At 63.4% G+C, this 17,677-nt stretch overlaps 1 protein-coding gene across 1 annotated transcript; it reads left to right on the top strand.

Annotated features, from left to right (window-relative positions):
* Window positions 1-5,600: 5,600 nt before the first annotated feature.
* GRIN2C (glutamate ionotropic receptor NMDA type subunit 2C) lies at window positions 5,601-16,054 on the top strand. The gene is given in 13 exon segments (XM_050908518.1): window positions 5,601-6,008; window positions 7,696-8,291; window positions 8,815-8,929; window positions 9,514-9,725; window positions 9,798-10,020; window positions 10,401-10,554; window positions 11,911-12,036; window positions 12,125-12,354; window positions 12,559-12,719; window positions 13,251-13,438; window positions 14,023-14,255; window positions 14,646-15,561; window positions 15,564-16,054. Coding segments are annotated over 13 exon segments (4,053 nt in total).
* Window positions 16,055-17,677: the final 1,623 nt, after the last annotated feature.

Raw genomic sequence — 17,677 nt, 5'->3', positions numbered from 1 at the left:
GTGTACCCAAGCCGGGCATCTGCACCTAGGGAAGGCAGGAGGGCAGCGCCTGGGCACGGGCACTGCTGGCACCCCGCACTGGCAGAGACGGGCAGATGCTCTCAGGGTGTTGCTCGGCGTTTTGGTGGCTCTGAGCCGGGGCACGGGGAGGTTTTGGAGCAGCTGTGCCCCATGGCAGAGCCTGAATTGGGCTCTAGCCCCTGCCAGGCCCTGCCAGGAGCCGTGGTCCCTCTGCCCGCAGCCCGGCTGCTGCAGAGCACGGGCTGGTTTTGGGGCAGACTGGGCACCCAGCTGGGGGCAAGGGGACCCCAGCAGGGCCCCTGCCTGTCTCCCCCCCCTCCTTTGTGGATCTCCCCCCTCTCTCCCCCCAGTCTGGCTTGCTCTAAACCAGTGCTGCGGGATCAGCTAATGCTTTAATACTGGCCCTGGCGACAGCTGGACGTTGCTGCTGCCTGCGGGGGCTTTGCTCTGTGTCACCCCCCCCTCCCTGTGACCGATGGGGACCCTGGGGCTGCCCTGCGCCGGCTGGGGGGCAGCAGGGGTGGGCAGCTGCCCAGTCACCACCAGTTCAGTTAGCAAAGGGCTGGAAGATGTTTGGGGGGGGGGGGGGGGGGGGGGGGAATGAGTCCAAGTGCAGCCCGTTTGCACCCCTCCAGCTCTTCCTGGGGCTGTAGGGTGGGCAGTGTCCAGGGCGGGGGGGGGTTGTAAGGGCTGTGCCATTTTGCGGTGGGTTTTCCTTCCTGGGGAAGGAGGAGGGGGACGAAGGAGGTGGGGGGGGTCTTGCCCCCTGCCCTCCCCAGCGCTGGGGCCGGCCCCGGGTGCAAGGGGAGGGGGGGCAGGTTTCAGCAGGGGAGGGCTGCCCGCCTCTGCTCCCCCCTCCCCGGGGCTGGCGGCCAGCCCCGAAGTTGCGGCGAGGCGGGAGGACACACGTCCTGTCCTTCCATCGCCCCCGTGCCTCTCCCCCCCCCTCCCCCGGTGCAGCCGTCCCCGCGGCCCTCCCCAGCGCCGCCGGCTCCTCCCGGCCGTCCCGCCCGGGCAGCCCCTCCGGTCCCGGTGCGGGGAGGGGGGGGGGAGATGGCTGCCGGGGCCCGGCGGCCGCCGAGACACCTGCTGCCACCGGGCCCCCCCCCCCGTGCACACCCGCTCCGCTCCCGCTCCCTCCTTCCTCCGCTCCCGTCCCTGCCTCCAGCCGCCGCTGCAGAGCCGCCGCCGCCGCCGCCGCCTCCAAGGACGAGCCGGGACCGACGGCGGCCGCTGGACCCCCCCTCCAACCGCGGCGGGGGCCGATCCTGCCCCTGGGGGTTGCCCCGGAGGAGGAGAGGGCTGGGAAGAGCCGAGCCCGCGGTGGGACGCGCAGCCCCGCCGGAGCCGCGGGGCATGTAGGCACCGAGCAGCGGCGGTCCCGTAAGTACCGGGCGGGCTGGGGGCAACCGGGCCCCCGACGGGCTCTGCCGCCGCCCCGGCACCGCCGCCAGTAACTTTTAGGGATGGGGTGGGGGTTTTTTTGGGGGGGGTGGGGGGTTGCCCTGGCCATTTCCCTCTGCCCCAGCATCCCCCTGCATCCCCATCCCCGACAGCTCCCGCTCCCCATCCCGAGCAGGGGATGGGAATGAGTCTTAATTCTGGGCGCTGTACTGGGTTTTTTTTTTGGGGGGGCGGGAGGCAGGAAAAAGAGAGAAGACCTCCCTAGGTGCCACCAGCCCTGTGTCCCCCCCCGCCACCTTGCGTAACCCAACGGCAGGCAGGACACTTGGTGTTTATTTTTGGTTAATCCATATTCGACCTTTTTAAGCTGCGTTTCGGGGCGTGCGTGTGCAGGGCCCTCGCCATCGCCCCGGCCCGCAGCCCCCAGCCCGCAACTGTTGCTGTCGGAGGCGCGGGTGAGGAAGAGGAGGGTGATGAGGAAGAGGAGGGTGGTGCCGAGTGGTGGCAGATGAAGGTTGAAAGGAGACAGTGCTTGCCGGGGGCTGCCAGTGCTTCTCCCTCCCGAGTCGTCCCCCCTGCATGGGGACAGGGATGGCGATGAGTTGACTTTGGGGAGGTTTTGCTGCTTTTCCCTCCTTTTGGGGGGCTCCATCGAGGTCTCCTTGCTCCACAGGGGTGTCCCCCATCCAGGCAATGACAAGCCCTGGCACAACCCGATGCCCTCCCCGGTGCCTCCCATCCTCCCCGCACAGCTCCCGCCAGGTTCGGGTTCGCTCTGTCCTTTCCGTCCATCGGCAGCAGTTCCCCCTCCCCTGGCGGAGGCTGCACCTTCCCTGTCGTTTCGGGCTTGGAGGCTTTTTTTGGGGGATAAGGTTTCTCTTTCTTGAGCAATATTTTGCATTTTGGGATTTTATTTCTCCCTTTCCTGAGGTCAAAATATCTGCATGAGCTCTCCCCCTCTCGGAGCAGGGGAGGGAGGAATGGAGGGAGGGCAAAAAGGAGGTTTAAAATCAGGAGCAAACTTTCCCTGTTGCATTAAAATGACATTTCAGAGGGTGGTGGGAGGTAAAAGCTCGATCGGTGCCTTTAGCAGGAGGTTCCTGCGAGTGTTTGGTGTATCAGGTGAAGCTGTGCCTAGGAAAGGTGTTAACCTGCTCAAAACCACCCCAAAGCAACAAAAAACAAATGCCAAAGCCACTGAGCAGCTCTGTGGGTGTCCTCTGGTCCCCGCGGAGGCTGCTGCGGGGTGGCATTGCCCTGCCCAGGCTCCTGGCCGGGGGCACCTTCCCGCTGCTCCAACCCGGCCACCAGCCCTTCACCCGGCTGGAAAACCTCCCTTTTGGGAAGGCCTTTTCTCAAAGGAGCAATTCCGCAGTGCTTGCTACAAGAGCTTGAAAAATGTGGATTTTTTTCAAGTCCACGGGGGCTTTGCTGTGTTGTGCTGAGCCCAAGAGCAGCCCCGGCTCCGGCAGTAGCGCAGGGATGGGCTCGGTTCCTCCTCTGCCTCCACCGCTTTCCTGCAATTTGCCTTTCCCGCCCTCATCCCCCCCAAAAACCACATTTTCCTGCACCCCTCTAGCTTGCTCCTGAAAAAAACGGGCTGGAAGCACATGGAGTCAGCTGGGCTGGAGGAGCTGGCTGCTCTTTGCATCCCGAATCCGGCCATTTTGGAGCAGCCCTGGCTCCAGCCCACGCATGGAGCCCCTGCCAGCCACGGCCTCACTGGTCCTAAACCCCTCCATCCTCCTCCGCAGCCACCAAGGGCTGCGGCGAGCAGCTTGGCTCCGGCCGGCGGCACCAGATTCCTGGGAAGGATGGAAATTCATTCCCCTGGTTGTCCCAGCGATGGCTGAACGATGTGATGTACCCATGCCAACCTCCCCTCTACCATTGCCATTGTGCTCCGGCTGTGAGGGACAGGGATGGCTTCCACCTGCGGCTTCATCCAGTGGGAAACCAGTTTGCTCAAACCTGCCCCCAGTTGCAGCCGGGAGTGGAGCAACCCCTTCGGCGACAGTGCTTCGCATCACGGGAGGGGTTTGCTGGCCTGTGCGTGGGTTACTCGGTGCTAGAAGAGGCTCCTGAACACAGGGAAGAGCTGGATTGAGGAAGAGGAGGATAAGGGCTTGGGATGGGTGAGGTGCCAGGGCTGGCACGAGCAAACCCGATCAGTCACCACGAGGGCCCAGAGTATATTTAAATGTCCTTGAGGAGGGCTCAGACGGGCAGAGCTGCTGGGAGAGCGGCTCTGTTTGTTTTGGGTGGCGTGTTGCTCCCCTTCCTCTCTGCTCGGGTAGCTGATGCCGGATTCCTGATGAATTATTTATCACGGGACTAAAAATACTCGGGAATTCGCAGTGAGGAGCGGGCGGCGCGGGCCACCCCGCCGCTGGGCTGGCCGTGCCGGAGCATGGGATGCTGCCAGCATGGCATGACTCACCCGCCGCCCTCTCCGGCCAAGGGGCCCCGGCTGCGACCATCGATGTGGCATCGTGGCTCCTGCGGCTCGGCCGGCTGCAAAGTGAGGCAGTGGGGGGAATGCAGCCGGGCAGGGTGAACCCCCCTGGGTGATGGTGGGTGCTGGGGGTGGGTGATCCCCTGCTGAAACCCATCTGGCAGAGAGAGATGCTGCCTGGTGAGTGAGTGCCCGAGACCTCCCAGTACCCACGGGGTGCAGGAGGGGGACGTGGGGCTCGTGTCCCTGCCTCGCCGGAGGGGACAGCCCTGATGCTCAAATCTGCACCGAGCAGCTCTCGCAGGGTGCCCAGCCAGGCAGTCATTGGGTTTATTATTTATTTCCTGCGTTTTCAGTACAACATGCCGGCGGTGCTTTCGCAGTGTGCCGAGGGGTTGTCCATCACTGCGGTACGGAGGGGTGTTGGGGTGTGGGTCCCCGGGGCAGCCCAGACCCCGAAACCATCCGGGACTCGGTGAGGGGCTCCTCTAGCCGTGCCCAGCATGCGTTAAGCAACAGCAGCTTTTAATTGCAAGTGATGTTTCTGAGCACCAGCTGGCATCTTGCTGCATGGAGCGACACTGGCGCGTGGCTGGTGCCACCGCGGAGGGCTGCTTATCCCTCTGCCCGCTGCCCAGCGTGGCACTGGGGTGATGGCCCTGGGGGCAATGGGGCTCGGAGGGGCTCAGATGCCCCCGGCCGCAGGTCTCGCTGCGGGTTGGTTTTGCCGGTGGGCTCCGACGAAGGGGTGAGCTCCAGCATGGGGGTGCATTGCCGCTGGCAGGGATGTGTGCCCCCCAGGGACTGTCACCCTGCCTGCTGCGGGCTGGGCACCCACAGTCAGTGGGGAATTGGGGACCTGGCAGGAGGGATGTGCCCAAACACCCCCCCCACCAGAGCCTGGCTTTGGGGTGCAGCCGGCAGAGATGCAGCGCGGTGGGTGTCCCAGCCAGGCTGGCAATGCCAGTGGGGGCCACGCACTGGGCAGTAAAGGCAAGAAGGAGGGAAAGCTGAAAGATGATGTCTAGGGGGGAAACTTGGAGATAAAGGGCCAGGTGGGCGCTTTGGTTGGGATTTGGGAAGCGGCAGCAAGGGGGCTGGGGCAGGGTGACGGGCAGGGGACAGGCAGGGGGACAGGCAGGGGACCGGTTGCTCCAGTGACTGTGTGGTTTGCAAAATCCCGACATGGGGGTTGCAGAGCTGAACCCTCCCTCAAGGGCAAAGCCTTTAAATATTGAAGGTGGCTGTCAGCTGTGGAGAGAGGCACCAGGGAGCCGCCAGCTCCTCCTGTCACCGCTCGCTGCTGTCCCCATCCCTGGCCGAAGGGCCGATAAGGAGCATCGTAGCAGTGATGGCTTTTGGAGGGGGGATAGGGGTGGGAGGGCAACGGGACTGGGAGGGGGACGGTGGTGGTGGGATGGGGACGGCGTGGTGGTGGCAAGGGGGGACCGGCTGGGAAGGGTTAGTGGTTGGTGGGACTGGGGACAAGGGACACGGCACTGGGGTGTACGGTGGGTGGTGGGTACAACCCTGTGGTCGTCCCTCCACCACGTCCAGCCTCCAAAGGACAAGGGTCCCCCTCTCTCCCTGGGGCCAACCTGCTCTGGTGCTGCCCTGGGGCAGCGGGGAGGGCTGGGGCGAGCGGGGCCGGGGGTCCTGGCGGGCGGGCGGCTGGATGCGAGGGGCTGTGTCCCGTCCTGGCAGGGACGCGGCGGTGGACATGGGCAGAGCGCCGGCGCACGCTCTGCTACTGTCGATGGTGCTGGGCTGCTCGGCTGCCTTCACGGACCTCCTGCTGCCGGGCCCCGAGGAGCCGGTGGTCAACGTGGCCGTGGTGTTTGGGGGCACGTCCTACCCCCTGCACATCCGCTCCCGCCTGAGTCCCCAGAGCTTCTTGGACATGCCCCTGGAGATCCACCCCATCACCGTCATCGTCAACAACACCAACCCCAGCACCCTCCTCACCCAGATCTGCGACATCCTCGCCAGCCACAAGATCCACGGCATCGTCTTTGAGGACAACGTCGGCACAGAGGCCGTGGCCCAGATCCTTGACTTCATCTCCTCCCAGACCCAGGTCCCCGTCATCAGCATCAGTGGGGGGTCTGCCGTGGTCCTGACCCCAAAGGTGAGGCATTCGCTGGGGGTTATTTCTGGGGGGGATGGGAGAAATGAGAGATTATTAGAGAGGGGTAGATGCGGGATGTGAAATGCTGGAGGGCAGAGGAGCTGCTGGGCTGCAGCATGGGGGCTCGCGGGCAGGAATAGGCAGTGGCTGCGGCAGCGTGTCCGACCAGGGCGGTGGGACATGGAGGGGACTTCAAGGAGGGGCCTTGTTGATGGGAAGTGGGAGAGGACTTCAGTGCCCTGTGGAGGGACCTTCCCTGGTGTCCTGCTTCCTGTCCCTTCCAGGCTGTGCCCACCACGGGGTGCCAGGGTCGTGGTGCCACGGCTGCCAGGGCAGCGGCAGGGTTGGCACGTCCCCATCCTCCTCCCTCCCCGCCCTGCCGGGGCCGGATCCAGCCCTGAAATGGCCGGGCAGGCACCATGGAGAAGCCTCGCTCGGCTGTGGCAGCGATCTCAGGTGCACCGCGGGCCGAAACAGGATTTTTGGCTTCTCTGCTCCTCGCTGGCGTCAGGGACTGTCACTGTCACTGTCGCTGTCACCTGCCTGCCGGGAAGCACTGGTGGCAGGGAGAGCTGGAGCTGGGCTGGAGGGTGCTGGGCAGGCGGCGATGGGCTGTGGCAAAGCTCCCGTCCCTCCCAGGAAGGAGATTTGGGTTATCTCCTCCTGGCTGCTCAGCTCACCCTGCCCAGCCTGGGCACTGGAGGGGTCCCGGCACTGGCTCCTTCCCATGGCAGCAGCCCCTGGGCTGGAGACCCTGCTGCTCCTCGGGGCGCTGGTTTCATGCTCTGCTTGCCCAGAGGTTTTGGGGTCTAAACCCCCTGGATGGCACCTCGGCAGCCCTGCCTGCACTGACTGGTGTTCCCGGACCACCCCGAGCTGCTGCTCGCTGTGGGTGGGTGGCAGTGGGTGCAGAGGGCTCAGGTGGGTGCAGTGGGCTCAGGTGGAGCCCCAAGCAACTAAAAAATAGCAATGGCTTTGCTGCAGTCTGGGTGTTTTTCTGCAGCTTTCTCCAGCGGTTGGGTATTTCAGGGGCAGTGGAGGGACCTGTCTCAAGGCTCGACCTCCTCCTCCCATGGGTCCCCGGCAGCTCCCAGTCCCCAGCTGGGACTCCACAGGGCTCATCCCTCTGGCCGGACCACCATCCTCATTGGAAAAACTACTCTGGAGGTGGAGGGGTGTCTGGGTGGCAAAACCCTGCTGCCTGCACATGGCCTTCTGCAAATGCCATTCGCTGAATCATTTAAGACAGAATCAGATCAATTAATGTTTGCTAATGAGAGGCCAGATGGCCAGGGAGGTGGGGCGGGAGGGAAGGAGCCGCATGGGCTCCGGCAGCAGGTAGCAGGTCGGAGGTGGGACGGGATTTACGCTCCTGGCAGAGCCGTTGCCCCCCTCCCTCTCCTGGTTTAAGGAGAAATTGTTGGTCTCCTTCGGAGGATGGGTGTATTTTTGATCAATAAGCTGAGAAATGGAGGAGAGGCTGCAGGGCTTGACCCTTTGCATGGGATGAGGTTCCTTGGAGACCACCAGTGGATCAGTCCCATTTTGGGTGTCTCCAGCCCATGGACCACTCCAGTTCATGACTCCCTCGAACCCTTCATGATGGCAAATTCAAAGTGGCTTGCACGGGTGCAAGAGACCTGGACAATGGTGCTGGAGCAGCCCCTGACTCCTTCTCCTCCCGCAGGAGCCCGACTCAGCTTTCCTGCAGTTGGGTGTCTCCATTGAGCAGCAAATCCAGGTGATCTTCAAGGTGTTGGAGGAATACGACTGGGGCTCCTTCGCTGTCATCACCAGCCTCTACCCAGGCTACAACATCTTCCTGGACCTCATCCGCTCCTTCACGGACGCCAGCTACTTTGGCTGGGAGCTGCAGGAGGTGCTCACCTTCGAGATGAGCCAGGAGCAGAGCAGCTCCAGGATGCAGCGGCTCCTGCGGCAGATCGATGCCCAGGTCCTCATTGTCTACTGCTCACGAGAGGAGGCCGAGTACCTCTTCGCCATGGCAGAGCAAGCCGGCCTTGTGGGGCCGGGCTACGTCTGGATCGTGCCCAGCCTGACAGTGGGCAACATGGAGGTGCCACCCTCCTCCTTCCCTGTTGGCCTCATCAGCGTGGTGACGGAGAGCTGGAAGCTGAGCCTGCGGCAGAAGGTGCGGGATGGGGTGGCCATCATTGCCATGGGGGCGGCCAGCTTCTTCCGGGCCCATGGCTACCTCCCAGAGGTGGGACGGGACTGCCGGGCCCCGGCCAGGGCCACCACCGCCAACACCAGCTTCTACCGGTGAGGCTTGGGGACCCACTGGGATGGGTGTGAAATGGGGGGAATGGGGAAACAGAGAGGGAAGGGGCAGGGGAGGAGGAGGATGGAGCTGGTGGGCAGGGGGGATAATGCTCGCTGTGGGCTGCGGCTGGTGGTCCATGCCTCTTGGCTGGGTTTCTCCTGGAGCATTTCCCCAGAGCAGCCCTTGCCTTTTCCCGTGCTTCTCTGCAACCTGGGACCCACGGGGGTCTCAGGGGGGCTTTCACAGCTCTGCTTTGCAGTGCAGATGTGGCACCTCTGGGCTGCTGTGGCAGTCTGTGCAGCCTCAACCCGGCAGTGGTCCATCCTCGGTGCCTCCTTACTGGCAGGGCTTTCTCCAGCTCCCCGCTGCCCCTTGCGTAGGAGCTAAACCTGGTCCCCAGCTCTCAGCCCTGCGTCTCTCCATGGGACCTGTGGCAGCCCAGCTGGAGCCAGAGGAGGAGGAGGAGGGCTGTATGGGGCTGGGCTGCACAGCCAGGGGCTTACGAGCGCTGTGTCCCACCAGGCACCTCCTCAACGTGACGTGGGAGCACAGGGACTTCTCCTTCAATGAAGGCGGCTACCTGGTCAGGCCTACCATGGTGGTGATCTCGCTCAACCAGCACCGGCTCTGGGAGATGGTAGGACCCCCAGACCCCCCGGGATGGGCACACCGAGGGGGTGGCCACGCAGGGTGAGCGTGGGGCCATGCACAGGCTGGGGACCCACCCTGGGGCAGGTTGTCCCATGCAAAACCCATGGTTGGTACCAAAAGTACCCATGGTGGCATGGTGGGGCTTTGCAGCAATGCCGGGCACCAAAGCTCTGCCAAGAACTGGGTTTTTCTCCCTGCAATTTGGCTGAAAAGTTCCAAAAGAGGCAAAAAACCAGCTGCTCACCTCTGAAGAACAGCAGCCAAACACCTAGACCTGAAACAAGCTGCGCAGAGGGTTTTTTTCTAGTTTAAAAGTCTTTTGGGTGAAGTTTGGCCAGGTTTGTGCTCACCCAAGCCCGGTGCTTGGGGACCGGGAGGAAACACCTCGCCCCGTGGTCAGTGGGTACGTGGAGAAAGGGATGCTGAGATGGGTCTCGCCACGGCTGAGCTCCAGCCTAACGATGCTCTGGGAGAAGGGAACCCCGAAGGCGTGGGGAGGATGGACACGGAACCCCATGTGACCCCCAGAGCCCTTCACCGGAGTGACGGTGCACTCTCCCTTGGGAGCAGGTGGGCAAGTGGGAGAAAGGCATCATCCACATGAAGTACCCGGTATGGCCCCGCTACGGCTCCTTCCTGCAGCCCGTGGCCGATAACCGCCACCTGACGGTGGCCACGCTGGAGGAGAGACCCTTCGTCATCGTGGAGAACACGGACCCCAGCACCGGGGTCTGCGTGCGCAACACCGTGCCCTGCCGCAAGCAGACCAACTCCTCCCAGAGGTGAGCAGCAAGGATGGAGCTCGGCAATTTTGGCCACCACTCCCCGGGCCTGTGGTGTCCAGGGGGCACCAGGATGCTCAGAGCATCTTTGGTTGGTCCAACCCATTTTTCCTGGTGTGGTTTCAGTGCCGATGGCCTCGTGGATCCCTACACCAAGCTGTGCTGCAAGGGCTTCTGCATTGACATCCTGAAGAAGCTGGCCAAGGCGGTGAAGTTCTCCTACGACCTCTACCTAGTGACCAACGGCAAACACGGCAAGATCGTCCGCGGGGTCTGGAACGGCATGATTGGTGAGGTAGGGGTGGGCATGGCTCGGACCCCACCTTCGGCCCTCCCTGGGGGGCACCGCTCGCTCAGGGCATGCCCTGACCTGGGGCTTTCCTGACGGAGACAGAGTCAGGGTGTCTGCGGTGGGACTCTGGGCAGGGGACAGCTTGGCATGAGCTTATGGGCAAGGCTTGGTGGAGGAGAACGGAGAAGGAGTCAGCCGAACATTTACAACCCCACAGCTAGTTGTGTTTGTGTCACTGGTCATTTAAGAAGCTGATATTTTTAAAACAAAAAGACAAAAGTTAAGGTTAGAAATGCTGGAGATGAGGAAATGCCTGGGGAAGGTGGTCTGGGTCCCTCTGCCCGTCCATCTGCCCATCCCGAGACCATCTGCCCCTTCCCCAGGTGTACTACAAGCGTGCGGACATGGCCATCGGCTCCCTCACCATCAACGAGGAGCGCTCCGAGATTGTGGACTTCTCCGTGCCCTTCGTGGAGACGGGCATCAGTGTCATGGTGGCAAGAAGCAATGGCACCGTCTCCCCCTCTGCCTTTCTGGGTGAGCCGTGTGTCCCTCTGTCTGTCTGTCTGTCTGTCTGCAGGTTCATCCCACGTTTCCGACAAAGGCGAATTAGAAATATTGTTCGGTTTTAATAACTTTTAAGAAAAAAAAGCCTAAGTCATAAGGGAAGGAGATTGTGCTGCCGGCTTTGGGGCTTCCTCCTCCCCTCGCCTGAATAATCCTTTTATTACAGAGGCGGAGGCTGGGATCGGTGGTTTCCTGCTCTTCATTACTTGTGTGGAGGAGGGAGGACGGGGACGTGGGGGGAGACAAGGCAGGGATTTGCCAGCTCTGAGCTCAGCTCTGGGGACCCCTTCTCTGCCACTGTCACCAGAGTGCATGGTTAAGCTGAGTGTAGGAAACTGCCCGTGCTAAAAGTTTTATTTAATGAGGTTTAAAAACGCAAAGCTGCAGCCTAGGAAGGGGAGGAGACTGGCCAAGGTCATCACGAAATTCAGCCTGAGCGCTCGGGCAGGGCTCGAGGCTCTCAGCAAGGGCACAGCGGTGGTGTCCCAGCTCAGCTGGAGCTGGGCTCCCGCGTGGGGAGGGTGTGGGTGGGTGTGGGTGTGGGTGTGGGTGCCAGGGATGCTGTGGGGTATGGGACACCACCAACCTGGGCACATCATCCCCCTCCTGTCCCCCCATACCAAGCAGGGGTCACCTTCACCGGCCCTGGGGACAGACAGAGCATCCTGCCCCGGTTTGGCAGGGCTAGGGGCCGTGGTCCCCGTGCCTCCCCGCGCCTCCCCACGCCTCCCGCCTCCCGCGCTAATGAGGCACATCCCCATCAGGGGAGGCCTCTCCTCCTTGACAGCGAAGGACACGCTGACAAATGGACCTCGGCGGCCGCCTGTCAAGGGCTCGGATCCATCCCCACCGCTCTCACAGCCCCGTTCCAGCTCATCCTGGGCAGGGAGGGGCTCGCTGCCCACCCCCAGCTCCCAGGGGGCTCTCCCAGGGGCTGAACGGGGCCAGGGGAGTGGTCCCGTGCCCGGTGCAGGCATGGTCCTGTGGCCAGAGCCATCACGGGGGACAACCGGTGATCCCATGGGAAACCCTCCTGCCGATGACCCCGGAGATGGGCAGCATCTCATTAGCATCTCCCCATTGATGAAAGCCTGATTTTGTTGAGGCAGAAAAGCACGGCTGCATCCCCCCCATCTCGCAGCATTCCCTTTCCCTCCTGATTCCCTGTGGATCTGCTCAGACGTGGTGCTGCCAGCCCCCGTCTCCTCTCTGAGGAGGGGCAATATTCAGGAGGATGAGCCCTGTCCGTTAAGGAGGGCTCCTGGGGGTCCTCTGGGGGTCATGGGGTGTCCCGGGGGGGCTGACAGAGTCCCGCTTGCCTTGCAGAGCCTTATAGCCCGGCTGTGTGGGTCATGATGTTCGTGATGTGCCTCACCGTGGTGGCCGTCACCGTCTTCGTGTTCGAGTATTTCAGCCCCGTTGGCTACAACCAGAACCTCACCAGCGGCAAGAGTGAGTTGGGGGAGGCGGGAGCTGCGTGGGAGGGGGACACATCCCTGGCCGGGCTGACGGCTGTCCCCTCTGTCCCCGGTCCCTGCAGGGCCGGGAGGTCCTTCCTTCACCATCGGCAAGTCGGTGTGGCTGCTGTGGGCTCTGGTCTTCAACAACTCGGTGCCCATCGAGAACCCCAAGGGCACCACCAGCAAGATCATGGTGCTCATCTGGGCCTTCTTTGCCGTCATCTTCCTCGCCAGCTACACGGCCAACCTGGCCGCCTTCATGATCCAGGAGCAGTACATCGACACCGTGTCGGGGCTGAGCGACAGGAAGGTGGGGCTGACAATTGGGCTGGGATCCCTAAAAAATAATAAGGTTTTTTGGGTGGGGAGAACGTGGCGAGGCTGCACGTCACTGCCAGCCGGCTGGGCATGGGTGGGTGGATGGAGGGCTGGCTGTGGGGACGGGGGACATCCTGGGGACATGGCAGGGACATGGACGCTGCGTGACGCTGCTCCCCGGGGCTCCCCATTGCAGTTTCAGAAGCCGCAGGAGCAGTATCCCCCCTTCCGCTTCGGCACCGTCCCCAATGGCAGCACCGAGAGGAACATCCGCAGCAACTACCCCGACATGCACACCCACATGGTGAAGTACAACCAGCGCTCTGTGGAGGATGCCCTCACCAGCCTCAAAATGGGGTACGGCTCCCCCAAATGGGGTATGGCTCTCAGAGCTGGGGTACAGCTCCTCCAAATGGGATACAAGACCTCCAAATGGGATACAGGACCTCCAAATGAACTACCTCTCCCTGGGATGGGGTACAGTGCCTCCCAGATGGGTTAGGGCTTCCTCAACTGGGGTACAGCCCCCCACAAGCGAGATATGGGCTCCCCAAGCTGGGTACAGCTCTCCTAGATGGGGTATGGCTCTGTGCTGCTTCCCTGCGTGAGGTGTGGCCCCCCAAACAGGGTACAACCCCCTGCAGATGGGGTACAGCTTCATACAGCTCCCCCCAAAAAGGATGCAGCCCCCCCCGTTGGGTACTTCTCCCCCAAGTGGGGTTATAGCTCTCCAAGATGGGGCAGAGACCCCCCAAGAGAATACAACCCCCCTTCCAGATGGGCTCCAGTTATCCAAAAAGGGTAGAGCTCCCCCAAAAGAGGTACAGCCCCCCAAAAAAGGGCTGCCAGCCACCCCGCCCCTCACCCTCCCTCCCGTCGGCGGGGCAGGAAGCTGGACGCCTTCATCTACGATGCGGCGGTGCTCAACTACATGGCGGGCAAGGACGAGGGCTGCAAGCTGGTGACCATCGGCAGCGGGAAGGTGTTCGCCACCACGGGCTACGGCATCGCCCTGCAGAAGGACTCGCGTTGGAAGCGGGCCATCGACCTGGCCCTGCTCCAGTTCCTGGGAGACGGTGGGTGCCCGGGCGATCTTCTTGTTAGCGATCTTCTCGTTAGCCCTGTCCACATCCTCATCCCACCTCTGCCCTGCAAATTAACTCAGGGACCAGGGCTTTGGTCCCCAGACCCTGTGCAGCCTCCACGGCTCCTTGCAGGATGTCACTGAGGGGCTTCTCCACCAGCTCCTTTCAGAGGACATGAAATCCAGCAGCATCTCTCCCGCTGGGCGCTGGCGGGGCTTATTCCCTCTGGGGTCCCCTCCTCTTTCTGCAGGCTGTAAAATCCTGGAGATGGCCGTGCACAAAATCTGAGGGTCAGGAGGAGAAGCGTGGGAAGGGGACAGTGAGCGCAGCTGGCTGGCACATGGGTGGGGGACAGAGACAGGAGCGGGCCCTGGAGAAGGACAAGTGACTGGTGGGATGCTCAGGCCAAGGGCAGCAGCAAGAACTAGGTGATAACAGCTCCAGGGGCTTGAGGGTGGCTTTCTCCTCCTGCAGCCATGGTGGGGTGGGGATGGGCAGGGGCTGTGCTTGGGGAGATGATGCCCATGGGGGGCATTTTCACACACACCCCCACCACTCTGCGTGTCCGGCCCCAGGCGAGACCCAGAAGCTGGAGACAGTTTGGCTGTCGGGGATCTGCCAGAATGAGAAGAACGAGGTGATGAGCAGCAAGTTGGACATCGACAACATGGCCGGGGTTTTCTACATGCTGCTGGTCGCCATGGGGCTGAGCCTGCTGGTCTTCGCCTGGGAGCACCTCGTCTACTGGAAGCTGCGTCACTCCGTCCCCAAGTCCCACAAGCTTGACTTCCTCCTGGCCATCAGCAGGGTGAGTGACGCTGCCAGGGGCTCTCGAGGGGCCCAAATGTCCTCCCACAGTGCCATGGGGATGGGCACAGCTTGGTGGGCATCGTCCCTTTGACCCACACGGGAGGGACTGGAGATGTTTGTGCTGATGGCTGGGGAGAAAAGCCAGGTTTTGGGGAAAGGTCTCAGCTCTGGGAATGACCCTGCATCCATATTAGCATCCCTGGGGGAAGGGGTGACAGAGAATGGTGTCACCCACCCTGGCAGTGCTGGGGATGCTGGGGAGGGGACATCGGTGCCATCAAGACATCTCAGCCTCAGCAGCGTCATCTCGGCTCGGCAGGGCGGGTTCATGGGTGCAGGACCCCAGTGACCCTGCTGATGGTGGAGGGCCCCCCCCTTCTCTCCGCAGGGCATCTACAGCTGCTTCAGTGGGGTGCAGACCCTGGCGAGCCCCGGGCGGGCGCCCACACCCGACGTCACCGCCAGCTCGGCCCAGGCCAACGTGCTGAAGATGCTGCAGGCGGCCAAGGAGATGGTGTCAACGGCCAGCGTGGGTGGCTCGCTGGAGCAGGCCACCCGCACCATCGAGGACTGGAGCAGCCGCAGCGAGCGCCTCCAGACCACCTTCTCCCTGAGGACACCCCAGCTCGTGGTGCAGAACAGCACTAGCACCCACCGGGCCCCCTCCGCCGGCCCGGCCCCCTCCGAGAGGCTGGGGAGAGCCTACGCTCCCAAGGGTGCTCCCCTGGGGCTGCCGCTGCCCCAGCCCATCCCCGTGGACTCCCAGCTGCCTGGGGAGGAGAAGTGGAGGGGGGCGAACGAGCACGTCCCCCGCCTCTTCCACCCCCTGAAGTTTCGGGGTGGCTGTACGGAGGATGAAGCCCTCCCGGGTTTGCCCCACCTCCTGGTGAAGACCTCCCCAGGGGCGGATTTTGGGGAGCAGGCGCTGGTGGGGAACCACATCGGGGCTCCCCTCCCGCCCCCCACGTCCCCCAGGGACCTCCCGCCACCGGACATCTACAGGGAGCACAAGCGGCCGGCGGGGCGGGGGGACTGGCTGCAAAACACCCCCCTGCTCCAGGGGGACGGGGGACACGGGGGCTCGGGGACGCTGCCTCGGCTGCTCTCCGCGGCGGAGAAGAGGTGGGAGATGGACAGCCCTTTCCTGCCTCCATCCTGCCCTCGCGGAGCCTTCCCGAAAGCCACCAGGACTTGCAGAGCTAGGGGCGAGCCGGCCCGGCCGGAGGCTGCGGTGATGGAGCGGGAGAAGCCGAGCAGGCGGGCGAGCTCTGCCAGGGCGCCTGGGGAGCGGGGCGAGAAGCGGCGTCCCGGGGGCTGCGGCGCTGCGGTGCTGCCCGCCTGCCTACCCGCACCGACGTGCCTGACCTCTTCCCCGAAGCCGAGGCCGGCTACAGCTGCGGCCCCCGCTGCCCCCAGGCCACCGGCCGGCTGGCACCGCACTTGCCCACGGCCAGGCTGCCATCCTACCGGGAGGCTTGCCGGCAAAACCCCCGCGCCACCGTGCTGGCGTGCACGCCGTACGCCTGCATGAACTCCTATGCCAACCTGCCCCTCTACCTGGGGCACCTCTCGCGGGGGTCCCTGCCGCCCCGTGAGCACCCCGGGGTGCCAGCGGGCTGCAGCCGGGGGGCCAGGCGCTGGGACAGCGGCTGCAGAGACTGCGGGAGGCACGGGGAACCGGCCTTGCTGCGGGCGGCGGGGACGGAGAGGAGGGACCCGCTGGTGGCCCGCGGGGTGATGAGTCCCTGCGCCGGCGGGTCCTGGCGGCGGGTTTCCAGCCTGGAGTCGGAGGTGTGATGGAGGGGGGGGGACAGCGGGGTGTCTGCACCCCTCTGCCTGCCCTTTGCCCTGGTGTCCCTGCGGGCTGGCCAGTGGCTCCCGGTCGGGCTCCAGCGTCCTGGGGTCCTGCACTGCCGGCAGCGGGGATGCTCCAAGCAGCTCAGTGGGTCCCGTGCGCTTTGGGGGGGTCAGAGGGGCCTGGCGGGGGCCGGCACACGCTGGCTCGGGCTCTCCCCACAGGCAGGGCTGGCATCCGGGACACCAAACTCATTGCTGCCGTGTTGCCATCACGTTTTGGTTTCATTCAAGGGACTCGAAACGCCATGTCCAGGTCATTAAAGAGACATTTTCAACTGGCTGGGGACCCTTCTTCCATCCTCCGGCAATGAGCCCGGGGCTGCCCTTGGCTTCACCCCCTGTCACGGGGATGCTCGTGGTCCTGTGCACCCCATCCCTGCTCGCATCCCTTTGCTGCTGAGCCCCGGCACAGGCTCGTCCCATCAGCGGCAGCCAGGCAAAGGAAAATGGCAACTCATTAAACTGCTCTGAGGGATAATTACTTAGGAGCCATCAGCCTGTGCTGTGGCTGGAGCTGAGCACTGAAGCGGGAGTTACTGCACCCGGCTTGGGTTTTGGGGTGCTGGGCACAGATGGCTGTGAGCTCGGGCCAGCGAGGGATGCTCCCATGGCTACAAAACAGCAGCCCGGCAGGGAGCTGCGGCACGGCCCGACAGCCCCGGGAAGGTGTGCTGTGGGGGAACGAGAAAGGGAAAAAAATCCCTCCCACCTTCCCAGGGCTGATGGAGCCATAAATCAGGTGCGATAGATGAGCCGGGTTTAATTCTTTTCTTGATGTACATGTCTGACACAGCCCTTTCCCTGTGGGGAAGCTGGGGCGGCCGTGATTCACAGGCAGCACCAGGCAGGGGAGAGGGTTTTTGGGAAGCGAGAGCCGAGGCTGCCGGGGCCCGGGGCAGTGGCCACGGCCTTGCCGGGTAGTACCAGCCCCATCCTGGGGCAGCGCCGGGGCTATGCAAAGCTGCGGGCTGGCAGGCTGTCCCAGGGAGATGCCAACCCTCAGCCCCTCTGCCTGGCTGGTTCGGCATCGCCTGCCTGGAGGAACATTCCCCCCAAGAAGCTGCTCTAAAGCTCCATTTTTCCCCCCTCCCCGCTATTTAAAAGCAGCTGTTGGGGTTGCTGGCAGCCACCGAGCAGCCGGGGCCGCTAACAGCGAGGGGACGATGGCAGGGGCTGCTCCGGGACACCCAGCCCTGCCCCGGGAACGGCTGCAAAGCCCTGGGGAGGTCAGGAAGAGCCCGGCCACGCGTGGCCCAGAGTCAAAAGCATTGGCAATGTCTGTCTGTCCATCCATCTGTCCGTCAATCCATCCACCCATCTGTCTGGGGTTAAATCCAGCCAGTCCTCCCCCATCCCCCAGCCTGGCTGCCGTCACATGCCAGTGCCAGCGCTTTAATTCCCTTTACTTATTTATCATCGCAATTGTCTCTTAATTGCTTTGGCAGCCCCTCCAAAGCCTCGTGGTGAGGGAGGGAGGTGCTGGTATATAAATAAAGGCCATAAATAAATAAACAAACCCAGTTGAAGGCAAGGGGATCCTTGCGAGGCTGCCCCAGGCAATGG

Source organism: Gymnogyps californianus, chromosome 19 (assembly GCF_018139145.2).
Source record: "Gymnogyps californianus isolate 813 chromosome 19, ASM1813914v2, whole genome shotgun sequence".
NCBI lineage: Eukaryota > Metazoa > Chordata > Aves > Accipitriformes > Cathartidae > Gymnogyps > Gymnogyps californianus.
Note: the sequence above shows the minus strand (reverse complement) of the source record. Positions and strands in the feature narration are given on the sequence as shown.